The sequence below is a fragment of the Mauremys reevesii genome, linkage group 9, assembly GCF_016161935.1.
Source record: "Mauremys reevesii isolate NIE-2019 linkage group 9, ASM1616193v1, whole genome shotgun sequence".
Taxonomy (NCBI): Eukaryota; Metazoa; Chordata; order Testudines; family Geoemydidae; genus Mauremys; species Mauremys reevesii.
Genome location: NC_052631.1, coordinates 55,065,705 through 55,084,593, shown reverse-complemented (window position 1 = coordinate 55,084,593; position 18,889 = coordinate 55,065,705). Strand labels below are relative to the sequence as shown.

General features: G+C 43.6%; 1 protein-coding gene across 3 annotated transcripts in view; it reads right to left on the bottom strand.

Annotated features, from left to right (window-relative positions):
* Nucleotides 1–4,994: 4,994 nt before the first annotated feature.
* Nucleotides 4,995–18,889, bottom strand: part of STK25 (serine/threonine kinase 25) — a 30,609-nt gene continuing 16,714 nt past the window's right edge. For all 3 annotated transcript variants that reach the window (XM_039488471.1, XM_039488468.1, XM_039488470.1), the window contains 8 exons: nt 18,109–18,217; nt 15,772–15,929; nt 15,273–15,458; nt 14,866–15,011; nt 13,413–13,524; nt 12,912–12,983; nt 9,394–9,530; nt 4,995–7,027 (listed from right to left, as the gene is read on the bottom strand). In XM_039488471.1, the coding sequence (XP_039344405.1) occupies nt 6,988–7,027; nt 9,394–9,530; nt 12,912–12,983; nt 13,413–13,524; nt 14,866–15,011; nt 15,273–15,458; nt 15,772–15,929; nt 18,109–18,217 (960 nt within the window). In that variant the 3' untranslated portion in view covers nt 4,995–6,987. The remainder of the gene's footprint in view (nt 7,028–9,393; nt 9,531–12,911; nt 12,984–13,412; nt 13,525–14,865; nt 15,012–15,272; nt 15,459–15,771; nt 15,930–18,108; nt 18,218–18,889) is intronic.

Below are 18,889 nucleotides of genomic sequence, written 5' to 3'. Positions count from 1 at the left end.
AATCACACTGATAAACAATAGACTACCAATTGAAATGTATTAAGTATTTTCTACATTTTCAAATATTTTATTTCAATTTACAACACAGCATACAAAGTGTATAGTGCTCGCTTTCTATTGTTATTTTTATTACAAATATTTGCACTGTAAAAATGAAACAAAAGAAATGGTATTTTTCAATTCACCCCATACAAGTACTGTGGTGCAATCTTTATCCTGAAAGTGCAACTTACAAATGTAGATTTTATTTTTTGTTACATTACTGCACTCAAACAAAATTGTGTAAAATTTTGAGCAAACAAATCGACTCAGTCCTATTTGTTCTTCAGCCAATCATGAAGATAAACAAGTTTGTTTACATTTACGGGAGATACTGCTGCCCATTTCTTATTTACAATGTCACCTGAAAATGAGAACAGGTGTTTGCATGGTACTTTTTCAGCTGGCATTGCTAGGTATTTACATGCCAGGTATGCTAAACATTCATATGTTGCTTCATGCTTTGGCCACCATTCCAGAGGATATGCTTCCATGCTGACGATGCTCATTAAAAAAATAATGCATTAATTTGTGACTGCACTCTTTTACCTGCATTCTGCCAATCTCGGATGATGACCAGCATATGTTGTTCGTTTTAAGAACACTTTCACTGCAGATTTGACAAAATGCAAGAAGGTACCAATGTGAGATTTCTAAAAGTAGCTACAGCTCTCAACCCGGGTGCCTTCCAAAATCTGAGAGGGACGAGGTGTGGAGCATGTTTTCAGAAGTCTTAAAAGAGCAACAGTCTGCTGGAAACTACAGAACCCGAACCACCAAAAAAAGAAAATCAGCCTTCTACTGGTGGCATCTGACTCAGATGATGAAAATGAATGTGCATCAGTCTGTACTGCTTTAGATCAGTATCAAGCAGAACCTGTCATCAGCATGTCCTCTGGAATGGTGGGCAAAGCATGAAGGGACATGAATCTTTACTGCATCTAGCACATAAATATCTTGTGACGCCAGCTACAACAGTGCCATGCAAACACCTGTTCTCACTTTCAGGTGACATTGTAAACAAGAAGTGGGCACCATTATCTTGGGCAAATGTAAATAAACTTGGTCTTAGCAATTTGCTGAACAAGAAGTAGGACTGTGTGGACTTGTAGGCTCTAAAGTTTTACATTTTGTTTTTGAATGCAGTTTTTTTGTATATAATTCTACATTTGTAAATTCAACTTTCATGATTAAGAGATTGCACTACAGTAGTTGTATTAGGAGAATTGAAAAATACTATTTCTTTTGTTTTAACCATGCAAATATTTGTAATAAAAATAAATATAAACCAAGCACTGTACACTTTGTATTCTGTGTTGTAATTGAAATCAATATATTTGAAAATGTATTTTAAAAAATTAATCACGATTAATCTCTGTTAATCATTTGACATCCCTTAAAAATATATATATATTTGGAATCAGCCACTTTCTACCCCATCCTGGTTGTCAGTTACAACAAATGTGGTCTCTCAAGGACTGGGATGTGGGTGGCAACAGTTACGCCAGTATTTTGGAGAGTACAGGGGTTCTAAGAGGATGTGTGTTTCTATGCCAAGAGCCTGTTGTGTAAAAGTTATAGTTCCAGTCCATTATAAAAAGGAAAGTCATCGCTGGTGGGATTCAGGTAGTGAGGTAGGAAGCCTGCTTTTAATGGAGATCAAAGTAACCATAGCAGGCCAGGCCAGGCCAGGCCAGGCCACCAGATGAGAGTAACAAGAGGTCTATTAGTTTGTGTAACCTCCTGGCTTTTCATTTAGAGTTCTCCTTTCAGGGAGACTTGACAGACATTTGCTTTTAAATATCCCATATTGTGGGACACAGTGCTTAAATTCAAGGGTAGGTAGCAGCTTTCAGCAGCTCTGGAAAAGTTATTAATTAAATACCTGATGAGGAATTCTGATGAATTTTCTACATAGAAAAATGACACCCTGAAGGATTCTTTATCTATCTTGGCTACTTATATGATCCCCATTGCCACAGTATCTCAGTGCCTCTCAATCGGATGTATTTACCCTCACAACACCCCTGCTTGGCAGGGCAGTGCTCTTGTTCCTATTTTACAGACAGGGAACTGAGAACCAGCTAGGTGAAGTGACTTGGCCAAGGCCACACGGGGTGTCTGGCAGGGCAGTGAGTTGAATCTGCCTCCTGATTTCCAGGGTAGCTGCCTAATTATTGGACCATCCTTGTTATCTATGGCAAGAGGGTTTTGAAAATTGATATCTGCTGACTTCTGCCCTGCATGCAGGGCAGGTCTGCAATGGCTCTGGTCTCAGCTGCTGGAGAGGCAGAGCCTTCCCTAGAACAGGAGGGTTGCTGCTCTCATGGAGCACCACCCTGGCACCAAGCGATCAGAAAGTGGATGAAATGTTCTCCCATCACTGGAGGAAAAAAGCGGAAGCCATTAAAGTGAACAGAGAAAAAATGATAGAATTTGTTCCTTGGAGGAAGCACAGATCCTAAATGGTGTGTATGCAATTAAATGGCCAGGCATGTGGACCGCAAAACACAGGGGAGGGTGGACAGCCCTTTGTAACTTTCATAAGTGAAACTTTGTCCCAAATTGCTTGATAAGGAGGCTATGCAAAGGAAGGCAATAGGCATAAAAGCTAATGGAAGAAATGTGACAGCCCAACAGAAGAGTTGGAAAGAGAGTGAAGAAAAGAATGTGTTCTATATTCTTCTACACAGAGCAGGGACAGTCCCTCTGTAATAGTGAGAATGAGACACGAGTACAGTGGAAGTACTTATCTATCAGGATGCTGTTGGCTGTCACCTATTGGCAAACATCCAAGATGATATTAGCATGATCTGTACTCCTGTAGACTCTTAAACATGTTACTAACATTTACTGGATTGAGTGATTGCTTAACACAGATGTCCTCTTGTTCCACTATAAACAAACGGTCTTCAACTTGGTATAGTTTAACTGCTTCAGTTCAGAAAACCACGACAAACTCAATCCTGATTTGTTAGTCCCTGTTGTATTTGCTTGTGTGTTAGAATGAAACTATTTCTTTAGCTGCTCTTTGAAAGAAAATAAAAATAAATAAAAATACCTGCTCCTGTAGCCTCATTTTGCAGGATGTTAATTTCCTTAGCTGATTTAAATGTTGTTCACCTCCTAGCAGTCTAGATAGTTTCATGTTAAGCAGATCTGGTGCTGTGGTACTGGTCTGACCAAGTATTTTCAGCACATGCTGGATTACAAGGTCCCTCCCTTTGGCCCACGTTGTAGGCATGTGTTTGTTGTCTGTGGGGTGCCACCCCACCTTCAGCTCCAAGGGGACAACTACTCTCACTATGCCTCATGCAGCTGTGAAAGGAAAACACCCCATCATTTAGCTGTGAACATCTGTTAACATTTCAAACTGGATCCAAAGGTAGAGGAAGTGGCAGAGAGAATGCACTTTCCACCCTGCTAGTTTAGCTGGCTGTAAGCCTAGCTTAGAAAGAGTGCCTACCCTATTTCACAGAAACTACCCTCCTACCTGTATCTCCATCACCGCTCATACCAAGCCTCTGCTGTAGCCAGTATGATGGACAATGTAACAGTATTCAAAAGTGTTGATGTTACTGGAGTAAACATGCTGTCCTATTTTATTTCCATTTGAATAAAAGGTATTGCATCTGTTTTTTAAACTGGTGTTGGACTGACCTAATTGACTGTGTCAATCACTGTCCCCTTGCCGAGAACCAGATTCTGCTTTTCTCTTGCTTAGAATTCAATAAACTAGTACTAGAGTAGAAAATACTTAGCCCTTAATCCACTACCACAGCAGCAGGGTGGAGCCTTATCCCACCCAGCTATAATTGTTTGCATGGTCCAGCACCATCTTACACTTCTAGTATAGATATTTTTTGACTTGCCAGAAACTATGACCATGAGTGTGACTTTGAGCAAACAGTTCTCTCTCAACCATTTCTCCCTTAAGTAAAACAGTGTAGGCAAAGCTATCCTAGAGTAGTTTTCAATATGGGGCTTAAGCCTGGAAACTAATGAATACTTCCAGGCAGCTCAGTGTTTCTTTGGAGCAGTACAGCAAGTTTGTTCTTAGTAGTACTGTTTTGCTGTATAAAGAACTCTGGCAAAAAGCTTTCATTGTATTATGTTTCTCCACAAGCAAGGATACTTGAGGTGCTCCAGAGCCCAGAACTTTCACTTTATATCACAGTTCTGATCTCTCATCCCAGGACTGCATCTTTCCCCCAAATCACTCAACTTCAGGGATTCCCAATTTCCTGTTGGGGGGGGGGGGGTGCTGTCACCCAAACTGCATAGGCTGGCAGATGAGTAGCCCCCTTGGTGCTCCAACAGTTGTTTTGTCTCCGGCTGTTTATGCCACCCCTCCTCCCCCTACAGCTATATTCTGCTTGGGTAGTTAGTCTATTTGTGCAGCAGATTCTCTTGTGGGGAGGCAGGATGCTACAGGAGAACAGAGGAAATGTTTAACACCTACATTTTTATGCAGAATTGCAGTTCCTAGCTTTGGCTGTAAGAGGTGCACCTTTAGAGCAGGAAGGGGGAAAGATGTCTATCCTGTTTCTAAAGCAGTTGTCAGCTTAACATCAGGCTCAGGCAGCTTTGTCTGCCACACAGTCACCCTCAATGATGTTCTAGACCATCATTTTTCACTGCTGAAGTCATCTTATGGTGCAGCTGTGGACCAACATTCCTGCAATTTAAAGATCACCAAAGCAACTTCAAGTGAATAGAGGAAGTATTTCCTTCCCTAAAAGGGTGTTAGGTGAGAGCTTGGCCTGTAATTTTCAACTCCCCTCTAGCTCCACAGTGCTGAGGGCAGGGAGGATACACTCATACATCAGCAGAAGTCCACTTGGTTTATGAAAGGTCTGTGATGTTTGTTAAAGCTCTAGGGTCTTTGCATTCTGTGTAACTGAAAGCTATAATAACCACTACTTTCAGTGCGCTTTTAAAAACTCACACCACTGTTGCTTAGAATATTGGAGGAAATTTATGGGGATTGTTTCCTTAAAAATCATCTTTACTCATGACATTGAAGTGCATGTGAAGGATAATACAAGGTACCTTATTAACACAATATGCTACCATCATGAACAGAATAAAGTTAAAAGCAGCAGGAGACTTTCCCTTTTGCCTGGCTGAGTGTTCCCTTTACTTGTAATTGTGCATAAATACAGGCTCCATAGTTACCTCAGTACATAAAATAAACTCTGCTCCACAAGTGAGCTCTAGCAAGAGATGACAACAGCAGCTATTTTCTACAAGATAAGCAGTGTTAACACACAGAGCCTGTATTTATACATCACAGAGGAGCAGTAAAGATTGTTTGCAGTTCACTTTAGTATAAGACTAAGTGATGGGGCTCATGTGTTCTCTTTGTAGAGACTCCAGCCCAACATTCTGAAACCTGCACAGCTGAAGGTAGGAAGCACAATCCACATTTACCTGTTAGACCACTTAACTTTTAGAGGCACTGAGCATCTGCAGCTCCCATTGGCTTCTAGGGGAGCTGTAAGAGCTACCTGAAGTCACATCACTTATGTGAACATACGATATAGCTGCTTAGCTTTAGGCACCCAGCTTTCAAAATTTCAACCCTGTCTCTTTACAAGCCTGGTTTCCTTCCAGATCCTCAGAGTATCTTGTATACAAATCTATGACAAAGTGGAGAACTGAAATTCCTGGCTAAACTAGCATTGTCAAGAAAGCAAAACTAGGTGCAGTTGCTCCATAGGAATACCCTGAATGACCAAAGTGTCTGCTTTACTGAAGGGCAGCTAATACATTGATAATAAGAGATGCAGCTCATTATGTGGATTGTACTTCTGGCTGAGACTGTGTTGGTTTCAAGTTGTTTCGAACACAGTTTTAAGAAATGGTTCATGAGAGTAAAGTAGGGGAGAAATTGACTTTGGGATATAGCCACCAAAGAGCAATGATATCAGCCATTTAATAGGTAAAGAAAAAGCTGAATTTTCTTCAATTGAGAATCATTGTAAAGAATTTCAGACTCACCTTTTAAACATCTTTGCATGACAAAGGTTCCTTTTCTAATGCACTTTAATCTTAGTGTTTAGTCTGTCTCACCTTAGGATAGTCATGGCGTTCAGTCTGCCACAAGCCAACACACCTGGTATGTCTGCTGGTCAGAAGCAGCAGGAAGCATAAGCAACTCCTAACCCCACTTGAGAGAGTTTTAGACCAAATGCAGCTGCCTTGTCACTGCTGCTCTGTGGAAGTGAGGCAAACTTTGCTCTAGTGTAGCTTAAGTAAAGTAAAAGTGACACCCCCAGAACCGCTGGCAGAACAGTCAGCAAACCCATCCTGTGAAAGTGACAAAACAACGCAGCTACTCTTGAATGAAGAGTAGGGAGGACAGCCGCAAACCTACTTTCACTGCTACTAGTTAAAGCCTTTGTTCCACTAGTGTATGAAGGAGTTGAAAAAATCTTGTGGGGCCAGAGTGCCACTCTGACTCCACTAGAATGCTGTAGTGTATGGAAAGCCTGGAGCCACCTGTACTCCTTGTGCATTACCACTCACCTACACTTCCTTGGGGGAGAGGAGAAGGCTGAACCCATCATACTTCCCTTTTGAAATATCTGAGTACAGGAGAACTTCCTTCTTGCTCCACCAGCCAGGATTTTACCTTTTAACAAGCTCGGAATCAAATAAAAATGGATACGTCCACAGGGAGAACAATTAAAAACTCCATTGAGAACAGTGTAAAAACAATTAGACCGCCCCTCCTTGGGCTCTGCAAAAGGTCTAAATTGTACTTGCATTGTGAACCCCACCCTTGGTTGTCATGGAAACATGTATAGATGAAGGCTCTGAAATGTCCTGGAGTCACAATGTTACATCCAACAGCAGATGACGGTGGTCTGGATTAGAGATGTAGTTCTTATGAAGTTGGGAAAATCCTCCCTTCCCCGTAAAGAGCAGCAACAACTGTACTGGTCAGCGGGCTGAAGTCAGGTGGTTCCGGCTGTGTGAAAACCTGGGGAGAAAGGGGGGGAAAAAGGACAGACAAGTGACTTTGGCTGCACTCATCCATTTGAATGACACACTAGGGGGTTAGAACCCCCCACACCCACCAGAGACTATGATGGACAATGATAGAAGAGGCACACTGCACACACTTGAGTTTCATTTGATAGACTGACAAAGCAATGGCAGTTGTCTAGCTAGGCAAAAAATAAAAGCAAAGCCCTTGAGAAAGGGGATGATTACATAACAGTACAGGAGGGCATTTTCTGCCATGTGGTTTGAGTAAGCAAGCAACTCAGAACATTACCCAATTGCAAGAGTAATGCTTAAGTGGGCTGGGAGTGTCACAACTTAGCTCCAGGAAGTTCTCCTAGCCTCTAGAAAATTCATCAGTATTCAAAAGTGATGACATTTCTTGGTTCATTTACAGCCCAGTCCTACCACACCTAGGTTGCTGCTAGAAAGAATCCCTTTGACTTCATTCTAGATAGTAGTACTGCAGCCAGTTGGCTTGTCTGGCAGTTAAGACAGACTGAAAAATTTGTGACTTTGTAAAATATTTTCTGGCTCAGGTGTATAATGGGCTTGCTATAGGCGTCACTGTGTTAAATTCTATGGCTTGTGTTATGCAGGTCATGTTAGTTATCAATGCTGCCCAATATAGTAATAGGTTTTAAGAACCTGAAACCCTATACTTTTTTGCTTCACCTTTACTTATAAACTTTAATTGATTTAATAGGTAAAGGACATCAAGGGTTTTCTCTCTCTCTAAATTAGAATTCATTTCAACTTCAGTCTGTCAGCAAAAAAGGAACTAGCAGCATGATCACAAGAGACAGCTTAAGCTTTTATTTTCTCAGCCCTCAAAAACTGATATAACGATTCCCAAATTAAAAAACGCAAAAAAGAACCATGTCTATATATTAAAGGAAATGGCACAAGCAAAAAACGACAACCTGTCATGTTTTAAAACTATTCTTCTTATTTAGTTCCTCTTACATTTTTCTCAAGACACACAGACACCCTGGTGGTTCATTATTCTGTGTCAGCAATTCCTGTCAGGCCTGACATACTCACTAGATTTATGTACAAAGAGTTATAAATATGTGCTAGAATTATGTTCTTCAAATGTGTATGGCAAGCAATGCATAAGCCCAGTTTATCCTAGACAAAAGAATGGGTGTTTACTTGTCTGATCAGCCTGGTGGTCAGGCAGATACAATGCTAGTACATTAACATATATGGTAAACAAAGCTAACAAGCATGAAAGAAAACAGCATGGCATCTACACCCTAACAGGAGAGAGAAACTTTGGGCTTACTTTTCGAAGAATACATTCAAAGGTTTATAGGACTATCAAAAGAAGGGAGACAATCCCATAGTTATTCTTTACCTAAAGAGTCAAAGAAACCAAGCATATGTTGGGTCATTATTTAGGAGGATGCAGGGGGTTAGTTTCTTGGCTCAAAATATTAATGGAAAGCAAAATCAGCACTCATTTTTTTTGCCAACGCCAGAGCCTCCAAAGTTATCACAGCTTCAAAATGACATGAAGGAAGTTACACCTCATCTGCGTACGGAGTTCTACTTAAAAATCTAGCAGAGTTTTAAGAACTGTGATGTGTAATTAAACATTTCTTTGTGTATAAACAGATCAAAAGATAAAAATACTCAGCAATACAGCCAAAATACTACAAGCAGTTTTAAATCCTTGCAAATACAACAGAACATCCAAATACATACAGAAGATCTTCGATTTCCACTGTTTGTTACTTTTGTCTTATTCCCCTTCAGCTGCCATGGTGTATGTAAAACCAAGACAAAAGGTGCATCCCTTTCCCTACATTCCTCTGAAACTGACATAGCTCAACTCTAATCTCCTCAAACCAACACGACTACAACTACACTCATAGCTCCACTGGTTAGTCCTAGAAAGCTACAGTTAGCTTTCACGGCTCACATGTGTTTGAGCGCCAACAGTTCTTGAAAACAGATTTTGAGAGGATGGTAATGCCCTGAAATATAAATGAATGATATGGTACACAGTCACACTAGCTGGGCTAGTAACAACCCATGACACATCATGCATCAGAGCTGAAAGTGGCTGAAAGTATCGCTTGATGCTCAGGGCACCAGCCATATGCTCTGCACAGCTATAGAGGTCAACATGACAGTGCATCATAATGGAGAATGATTCAAAGTAGTGTCTTAGACACCTCAAGGTTTGCTTCAGTCAACACACACGCTTCTTGGATGTTTTGGCTCTTGAATGACAAATCCATACTTGCCCTGTGATTTTACCATAACACATCTGAACCACTGAATTTTCAACACATGCCCCTAATCCCCATCCCACATGTCAGAGAGTGTTTTTACCTTTGTACCCGCTCCACCATGTGTGCTATCAGTTTGTCAGAAATGCCTGGGCAGGACTCCTCAGCCAAGCTAAAGGCATTCTCCAGCTCCTCCATAGCTCCCACATTCCCTCCAGTCTGCTTGTGCTTGTCTTTGAGCTGCAAGCCAGAAACACAGTGTTAACAGCTTGTGACATCTGAAAGCATTCGCCAAGCAGATCAGCATAGAATGAATATTAAGGAGTCTTCCTTTTCAATGTGGTTTTGTTGGGGGACCTAGGCAACTAACATGTAGGTTCCTACAAGCCTCGCACCCCAGGGCTTTCTCCTCTCTGCATAGGAATAAGGGCAGACCAAGCAAAGTGAGTTTTCACACACTTTCTGAACACACTCCTCCACATGCTACTTAGCTTCCCACCTCACATAGCGAGACAATCACAGCCAAGCCTTTAACAAAGCAAACACCCTGCCAAGTTTTTCCCCACACACAAATTAAGTGCTCTGGACTGACAGCCCTGAGGTCCAAAGACCAGGAACCACATAGCAGTGCAAGCTTCTCTACACCACACTGCCAACCTGCCTCAGTGTGGCTACCTCTAGAATGGAGGACAGTTCATTGTCCATGCTCACTCACTGATCTCTACAGGGGCTACTAGACAGGTGCCACGTATGGTGATGGATTTTGTGAGGAACGGATACTGGATTGACGTCACAGAACACTCCTCGTAACAACCTGAGTTTGTTTTGAACTAATTACCTAGAGGTGGAAGGGAGATTGCTGACAAGATTCAGACCTTGAGCTAGCCGGTCCCTCAATCTAGCATAATCCTGAAAAGGGGAGATTCCCCCATGCAGTGCATTGACATAAGGCCGGTATGCCATTTAAATGCTCAAGAGTGGAGCACAGGCCTTGTCCTAGCCTCTGCATAGGGGGGAATTTTATCTTGCATGAGAACTCTTTGTTCTGTCTTTCATTAGCTCATGCAAGTTGCATGGTGCAGTCATTTATTTAAAGTACACAAAGAGCAGAACATTCAGCATTAGGAAACTCCAGGCCAAGCACCATTGCTATATCAAGACAGAACAGGACAACATATTCACTGTTTATGACATAACACAGATTTTTCAGGCCCTGAATAGCTTGACCCCTTCATTTGGGTAACTTTCTCCAAGTCCAGCCTGCAAGAGTAACCTGCACAATCAGCCTGAACTCCGTGCCTTTCCCACAGTATTTTCCACTAAACAAAAAGCAAAGCTGAAAGCAGAAGCTCCTCTTGACACTGCAATATCTATGCCAACTAACCACCATCTAGGTCAGTTAAAAACTTAACTACCTTCATCTCAACTATGCTGATTAAGTGGCTTTAACTTGTCCTCATATTTCCTTGCATGTAATCGTTGGATCAACCTAATTCTTTGAGTTCACGTCCCCTCTCACAAAGACAGAAAGCAGAACAAGGCAAATCTTAATGCTAATCTGAGGCTGGGACCATCTCTGTGCTCACAGTCCCCCTGCTGAAGGAAAACTAACTTTCTTTAACAAGACACATCTGCCTTCCCTCAATGAGTGAACTGCCATTTCACACACACAAAAAGCCTCAGCTGTCACAGCAACCCACATACTTCACTATTTATTTATATGCAGCAACCAAGGTTGGGGAATGACAGACAAGCAGCACTCAGTGCACTGAGAACTGCTGGACTGAAAAGTCATTCACAATCTCACCTAAGGATCTACTTTCACCTCCACTTGATGAAAGAACTCAAGTGCAGAGTCTCAGGGGAAGGACAGTGGGATATGAAGCCTTTCCTTTGCTAAGCACATGCCCAAGTGGGTAGAAAACCCACAAGCTACTAACATCTAATGACTAACTGTTCAGTCAGACCTATATAGAGCTCTGTGTAGCTCAAAAGCTTGTTTCTTTCACCAACAGAAGTTGGTCCAATAGAGATATTACATCACCCACCTTGTTCAGTGGTCTGTGATGGGAGCTAGTTTGGTTTTTCAAGCTAAGCAAGCGAAAGTGCCTTAAATATTTTGTGCATTTTGTAAATGTGTTCTAAAAGTTACCCTATAAAACACAAGCCAAATGGAAGAGCCTTCTGGAACTTAATAGGGTTGAAGACAGTGTGATTCTTCAAACCTGTGAAATTTAATAGAGACCTTTCTATAGGCTAATTTAAAAAAAAAACTCTAAAGGCTGTAGGTCCTTAAATTTTATAGGTCTGCAGAATCACACTCATCCCTGTTAGGTTCTAGAGGGCTTTTCCACCAGGGTAAGAAATAAAACAAGTTTTGAAAATGTGCACAATCTATTCAAACACACTTATCAGTGCCCCCAGCCCGAGGCTTTATCCCAGTCACATAGGGATGGAAGCTGTGACAGGCAGGCTGCTTTTTGAGGCAAGTCTACTTGACACTGGCCTAGAGGCTTTGGGGACATTATTTTCAAGTGTGGGTGCCTGAAGAACCCTCTCCTACAGAAGCCAGCGGGAATTGCTGGTGCTCAGCACCCCTGAAAATCAGGCCACTTTCACTCAGATGCCTGCCTTCAGACACCTGAATCTGAAAGCACTTGCTGAAGGGTGTGACTCTCACTGGGACTTCACAGTGCTAAGATATTATGGGGGGCCATAGAAGCACAGGAGACTCCTGTCCCACACAAGTTACGTGCATAACGTTAATCACATAATAGCAGCTCTAAAAGGCACCAACATTGCAGCAATTAGGACAAATTTATGTTTTCCAGTTACTTGAGATCCTCTGCACCTCCCCCTACTCCATCGCTTGCATGGTGGCTAATTCCTTAGCACTTCCTCTGCTAATCACAGCCCAGCCCAGCTATTAAAGAACCAGGACAAAAATTGGGACAGATGGAAAGAAGGTCTAGAACGCTCAGAAGTCCAATTCTAGATCTAACTTCTCTCAAAAAATGCCGTTTTGGTGACCTGCTGTGGGCAGCAGCATGTAGCAGGGGAAGACAGAGTGGGTGCAGATGGCATTAGGCAGGGGATTTAAACAGAGTAACGAATAAATAAAGTTGCCCAGTGTTGGCAAACCCTGATTCCTGCTCTGCCCAAGCAGGACATGTCCTAGCCTCACACAGGTGAGGTGGCTGCTGAAATCAGGCATTCTCCTAGCACTAGAATGTGAAGGAAGCTGTATTGGGAGAGGGACTTGAGGAAGGCCAGGCTACCAGGCAATCAGAGAGGATGATGCAGAGAGAAGGGCAGGCATTCCGTAACCTGGGCTCAAGAGGCTCACATAGAAGAAGGAAGAGCTGAAAAAACAAGGGCAAGGAACTGTAGGCAGCACTGTACTCCTGCCCAGGGTAGGTTTAGGCAGGACAAGTATTTAAGCAGTACATACAGAGTTGGCTTTTCTGAACTAAGAGATGTTTCACTATCCTTTGGCCCTGCCAGGCACCCTGCTCCTCTTCACCCTCAAGAATCCCTGCCATTTACATGTATCTCAAACAGCCACCCAGCTGCTTCCCCTTCACCTGCAGCCATCGTAAACAAAGAAAACGGCCTTCTCACCTCCCCAAAGACTGGGTGGACAAGTGTGGAGAGACACTGTGATCGAGGCTGCCGCTTGATGGGCTCAGCAGACTGGAAAGCAAAACATGGAGAGATGATGAATACATGCAGCAAACATACCCATGGAAGGGTGCACCCCAGCCAACAAAGATGCTTCAGTCTGCCACTTCCCCCGTGTCTGAAACAGATCAACATTAGCTACTCTTCTATACAACTGGAGGAATGAGACTGGTTGGGTAGAAAGGCTAGTGCTGACTCCTACTGGGGTGACTCCTACTCCTGTCCTCAGAGAATGAGCATTAACTGTCAGCATCCTGGGGGCATGGAAGCAGCCCTATAATGCTGCCCACACCATGCCCAGGTGCCAGGCTGGAGGCAATATTAGAAAGTTAAGGACAGAGAATGTCATACGAGTGCACTGGAAAGGCGGCTTTCCCTGCTCCTAGGCCCCACTCATTTCCTGGTCACCCTGTTTTTTGATGACAAGGTCAGCAGACTGACCTTCTGAGAGCCATGGAGAGCTATTCCTTTGTGCAGTTTAAGGGAACTGGGTCGAATAGTTGGTGGGAACGTCCAGATTGGACCCTGGTCTCCATCTTCTGTATCTCCATCACTAGAAACAGAAGGAGGAGTTAGACATACAGCCTGGGCGATGTATCACACACACAGGACATGAACCTTTCCATTTCTGAGCCCTTATGCTCCCAGATGATGCATTACAGCCAGCCATAATTACCCTTTCACACCAGGGCTTTGGGCATTCTGCGAGGGGGCAGAACAACAGCTGCCACTCTAGGTGCACTGGGGAAATTTAATTCAAGTCAGTCTAGAAAATCTGATTTGATCCAAATTGAAACACCTTCAGATTATCAGACTCTCTGGTCCATACAGCTCATTGCATAGAGCCAGGATAACTACCATTTCAATTCTTCTAGTTCCCAGATCCCTGCATGAACCAAAGACATAAATCTGGTCTGACAGAGACCTATGGTAAAGATTCAAGAGTAACTAGCAATTCTAGATGCCCAGTTTGAGGCACTAATAGGGTTTGATTTTCATTAAGTTCTAACCACCCAATTCAGAAGAGTCAGGCCCCTTTAAGGGGTCTGAAATTGGCCATCCCAAAAAATAAAAATCCACGTGTCACTGTTAAGCATCTTGACGTCCATACCAGTTTGACTACAGGTAGCAGGACCACATCCAGCTACTGCAGTATGGTCTCAGAGCTACATACTCTGAACGTAAGAACAGCCATACTGGGTCAGACCAAAGGTCCATCTAGCCCAGTATCCTGTCTTCCAACAGTGGCCAATGCCAGGTGCCCCAGAGGGAATGAACAGAACAGGTAATCATCAAGTGATCCATCCCCTGTCACCCATTCCCAGCTTCTGGCAAACAGAGGCTAGGGACACCATCCCTACCCATCCTGGCTAATAGCCATTGATGGACCTATCCTCCATGAAGGCTCCTCTGAAGCCAGGTAGTGTATTTAGCTGAATGCCTGTTAGAGATAAAGAAGGCAGAAGACACTTCAAGGAGTGCTCTATGGGGTGGCACAGTGGGTTAACCCACTAGCCTTACACATTTTGGGGCCTGCATCTAAGTCCTATAGTACTTGGCTCATAAAACATTTCCTGTCTCCAGCCAATAATTTTGGCTCCTCACCTACTCTGATCCAAAAATGAGCAAAGGCTCCACAGTAGCATAAGGGACCAAATGCAAAGAGAACAGCAATACTATTTACTCAGACGTCTATACTTTGCTCCCCTAACCAGAGCTTGAACATCTATCAGATGCTCACTACCCAGAAGATGGGGAACAGTCAGACCAACCTGGCTCAGGGACCCTCCCTCTCTCTTCCCCACTTAATTGGGACTCTGTGCTCTGAAGTGGTAGTGAATAGGATTTGGGAGGATAGGCCACAGCAGGATATGGAGGCAAGCGGCATACGCACATGTCAGAATCACCAGAGCTGGAGTCCTCTCCATGGCCCTCTGACTTCCAGCGCTTGAATCGGTCAATCAGCTCCATGAGGAATGAGGTTTTCTTGGTATAGCGCGTGATGAACTTGTGCTTTAGCAACTCTTTAGCAGTTGGCCTCTGTGGCAAATCAGGAAACAGAGAGTGTGCTAAACCTAGCAGTAGCCAAGATCTGCCAGAGCCATGACTAACACCCAAACGCTTTGTCTTTTATTTCTGCCATGCCTGCTTTTTCATTTTGCAACCTGCTGCTAATTTCTCGCCAAGACCGTAGCACTAACTCGCCTTTCTGCTGAGGATTTCTAGGCACCTTGGACTCTAGAGTTCTATGTCCCAGACATTCCATTCTATCTGCAGCGAGAGGAAGGAAATGATACTTACAAATCTAGGGTCCTTGTTGAGACAGGCTTCTACAAATTCTTTGAAGGGCTTGCTGTGATGTCCCTCCAGTGTTGGAGGGCTGTTTTTGGGGATCAGAAAGAGCACCCTCATAGGATGCAGGTCAGAATTCGGGGGCTCTCCCTTTGCAAGTTCAATGGCTGTGATTCCAAGGGACCAGATATCTGCCTGAGAGAGGAGTGAGAAGAGTGACTTCAGAGGAGCGAGAAGTGTCATGCTATGCACTTGGCAGCTAGCAGGAGGTGCATGCAACATTCACTTCACTGAAGGGACCAGCATCACCTGAGGTCTATGGGGTATTTAGTCTCTATGGTCATTTAGTCACAGGCTCCCTCAACCCACCCCAATCCCTCATATGATGAGCCCACTCTCTTAAGGCTCCAATCTTTATGTTCATCCTTATGTTAACATAAGCATGTAGTATTACCTAAGTAATGCAGCAATAAAGTGTAAGAGCCCTTCTTTTACCCCACCAACTCACCTTAAAGTCATAGGCAGACTGTTTGATAACCTCTGGTGCCATCCAGAAGGGAGTCCCAACAAACGTATTTCTCTTGATCTGCGTGTCCGTCAGCTGTCCAGCCACACCAAAGTCAGCCAGTTTCACATCCCCTTGTTCCGATAGCAGCACATTGGCAGCTGTTCACACAACAAGAGTAAGTCAAATGGTTCCTGAAACTCCTGTAGACCAGGAGTACTTGTGGCACCTTAGAGACTAACAAATTTATTTGAGCATAAGCTTTCGTGGGCTACAGCTCACTTCATCGGATGCATGCAGTAGAAAATACAGTAGGAAGATACACATATACATATATATATACATATATACATATATATATATATATATATATACACATATATACATATACATATGTGACAAATCAGACGTCAAGGATTAGAACATTCAAAAACCAGTCAGAGAACACTTCAATCTCCCTGGTCACTTGATTACAGACCTAAAAGTCGCAATATTACAACAAAAAAAACCTTAAAAAACAGACTCCAATGAGAGACTGCTGAACTGGAATTAATTTGCAAAATGGACACCATTAAATTAGGCTTGAATAAAGACTGGGAGTGGGTGGGTCATTACACAAAGTAAAACTATTTCCCCATGTTTATTTCCCGCCCCCCCCGTCCCCCTCCTTGCCAACTGTTCCTCACACCTTCTTGTCAACTGCTGCAAATGGACCATTTTGATTACCACTACAAAGAGTTTTTTTTCTCTCCTGCTGGTAACAGCTCACCTTAACTGATCACTCTCATTAGAGCGTGTATGGTAACACCCATTGTTTCATGGGGCGGGCGGGCATGCGTGTGTGTGTTCGTTCCTACTGTATTTTCCACTGCATGCAAGCCCACAAAAGCTTATGGTCAAATAAATTTGTTAGTCTCTAAGGTGCCTCAAGTACTCCTGTTCTTTTTGCTGTAACCAACAGGGAATCTAGTGACTTGGGTTTTTGAGAGAGAACTCCAGCTCTGATTTCCAGATTCAGTCTCTCAAGCAACTCGAAGCAGGTTCATGCATTCAGGGGAAGACAGGGAACATTTATCTGGCAGCTCCATGACTAGTTTTGAAGGAATTGCTGGAGGCTGAAGGAGGCCCTACAGCACAGGGCCTCACGAAGAGTCACTGGAGACCCATCTTGAGACATCCTGAAAGGGCCTGATTTTCAGTGGGTGGGTGCTCAGCACTGGTTGTCCTGGGCAATCCTGGCCTTAGAACTTACATTACTTCCACTCACTCAGTTCACCTAGGGAGTATCACTCAGGATTCTGGGACGTCTCTTTCCAAAAGCGACCCTGTATGTTTGTTTGGTATGCAAGTTGTTTGGGGATGCTCACATCTCGGCTGTCCCACTCTGCAGCTGCTCTGGACACACCCGGTGCCAGTAATAGCAAGCTAGACATCCTGTATACCAACACAGTTAGAAGGTGTACACACAGTGACACAATCACCTCAGTATCTTTGTCAAACTACCCATGTGCATGAAACACCTTCCCAGAACTGGCTCCCCAAGCTGCTATCTTCCTCATTCGTGTCCCTTCCCAGAACTTGCAAGTAGATCAGTTCTTTTAATATTCAGTGCTCTCACCCTCTCTGCACAGTCAGATGCTCTTACTGAGGTCACCATATCCCTCCTGCCTCATGCTCCCACGACTGTTTGATCTCAAGCATGATGCAATGGAGGGAAGTAGTCCAGCTAAGCTTTTTGGGGCAGGAACCTTGTCTCTGTACTGCATGGTGTCTAGTACACTTGGATGCTGTAAGATGAGAAGCAGGAGAAAATAATGGCAGCAGCCCTTCTGTTTCTAGCATTGTTGTGCTCTTGTCGTGCAGGCTTCAGAGCTCTCGGTGGGGCAGCTCCAGTCACACATACTGAAAAAGTTTCCTGCCACAACAACAGAGCCACAGGCAAGTTGTGTCCATAATGATCAGCGCTCAGACTACTCTGGGTCTTACATACAGAAACAGAAGCTCCAACACTAACCAACAATAGTCAGCAGGCAGCTGAACAATTCTGCTAACTCACCTCTCTCTGGCAACTCATCTCCACTTGTTCCATGTCCTCACCCAAACCACAGGTGCCAGACTGCTGCTGACCCTCCACCCTACCCCAAGTCCTAGATATAGGCAGCAACTCATCCTCATCTGCAAGAATATGAGGTTTATGATTTCAGGAACAAACTACTGATAACAAATGTAGTGGATTACAAAGCAATTCTGGTTGCACCCTCAGTTTGCTTCTCTAGGTTTATCTAAGGGCTGGTGGGATTATCATTCATGAGCAAAGGGGCTGTGTTCTCCAAGCCTGACCTTTGATGTCCCTGTGGATCTTCCTCTCAGAGTGCAGGTAATCTAAGCCCTTGAGGATTTCCCGCAGGATAGTGGCAATGTAGGTCTCTTCCAAGGGTCCTGGCTTTAACTAAACATGGAAGAAAAGTGGGGAGAGGAATGAATGAGAGCGAGTCTGGAAGGAAGGAACATAGACATTAAATAGAAGTGAAGAGGTGAGAGAATGACAGAGGGAAAAATAAATAGGAGGAGGACCACCAGAGAGGGGAGATGATCTGAAATTTCCTACGCAACTTTTATGACAGACATTTATGCACCACTAGAGTGATTCCTAACAGGTTCCACATTTCCTGACCTCAGTCTGTAACACAAAATCTCCTCCATAGCAGTGTCAGACACCTGCTGGCAGACATGTCAATCAGGAAGTCTACTGCTATGTTTTATCCTCTCCCCCCTCACCCCCCCTGCATCAAATATAAGAACCAAAACCAAGGTTTGCCACACTCATCTGCTTTAGGCTGGGAATACATTACACACATAGAAATATAGAGATCCAATCTGTCCAAGGATCTGGGCACATGCGTGCAAGTGGGCAGCATTTCAGTTGGTGCAACAACAAGAGAGGCACTTCTGACTTATCTGGAGACAAGGTGAGATGATAAGATCCCACCCTAGCTGAGTTCTCAGCCTTTCCAATGTAGTAACTGCGGCCTTAACCCTGCAATGAACTCTGTGCAAATGCTCCCCTGAAGTCAGTGGGGTCCAACAGCATTGCTCTCATTGCAGGCTCAGGGCATCAGTT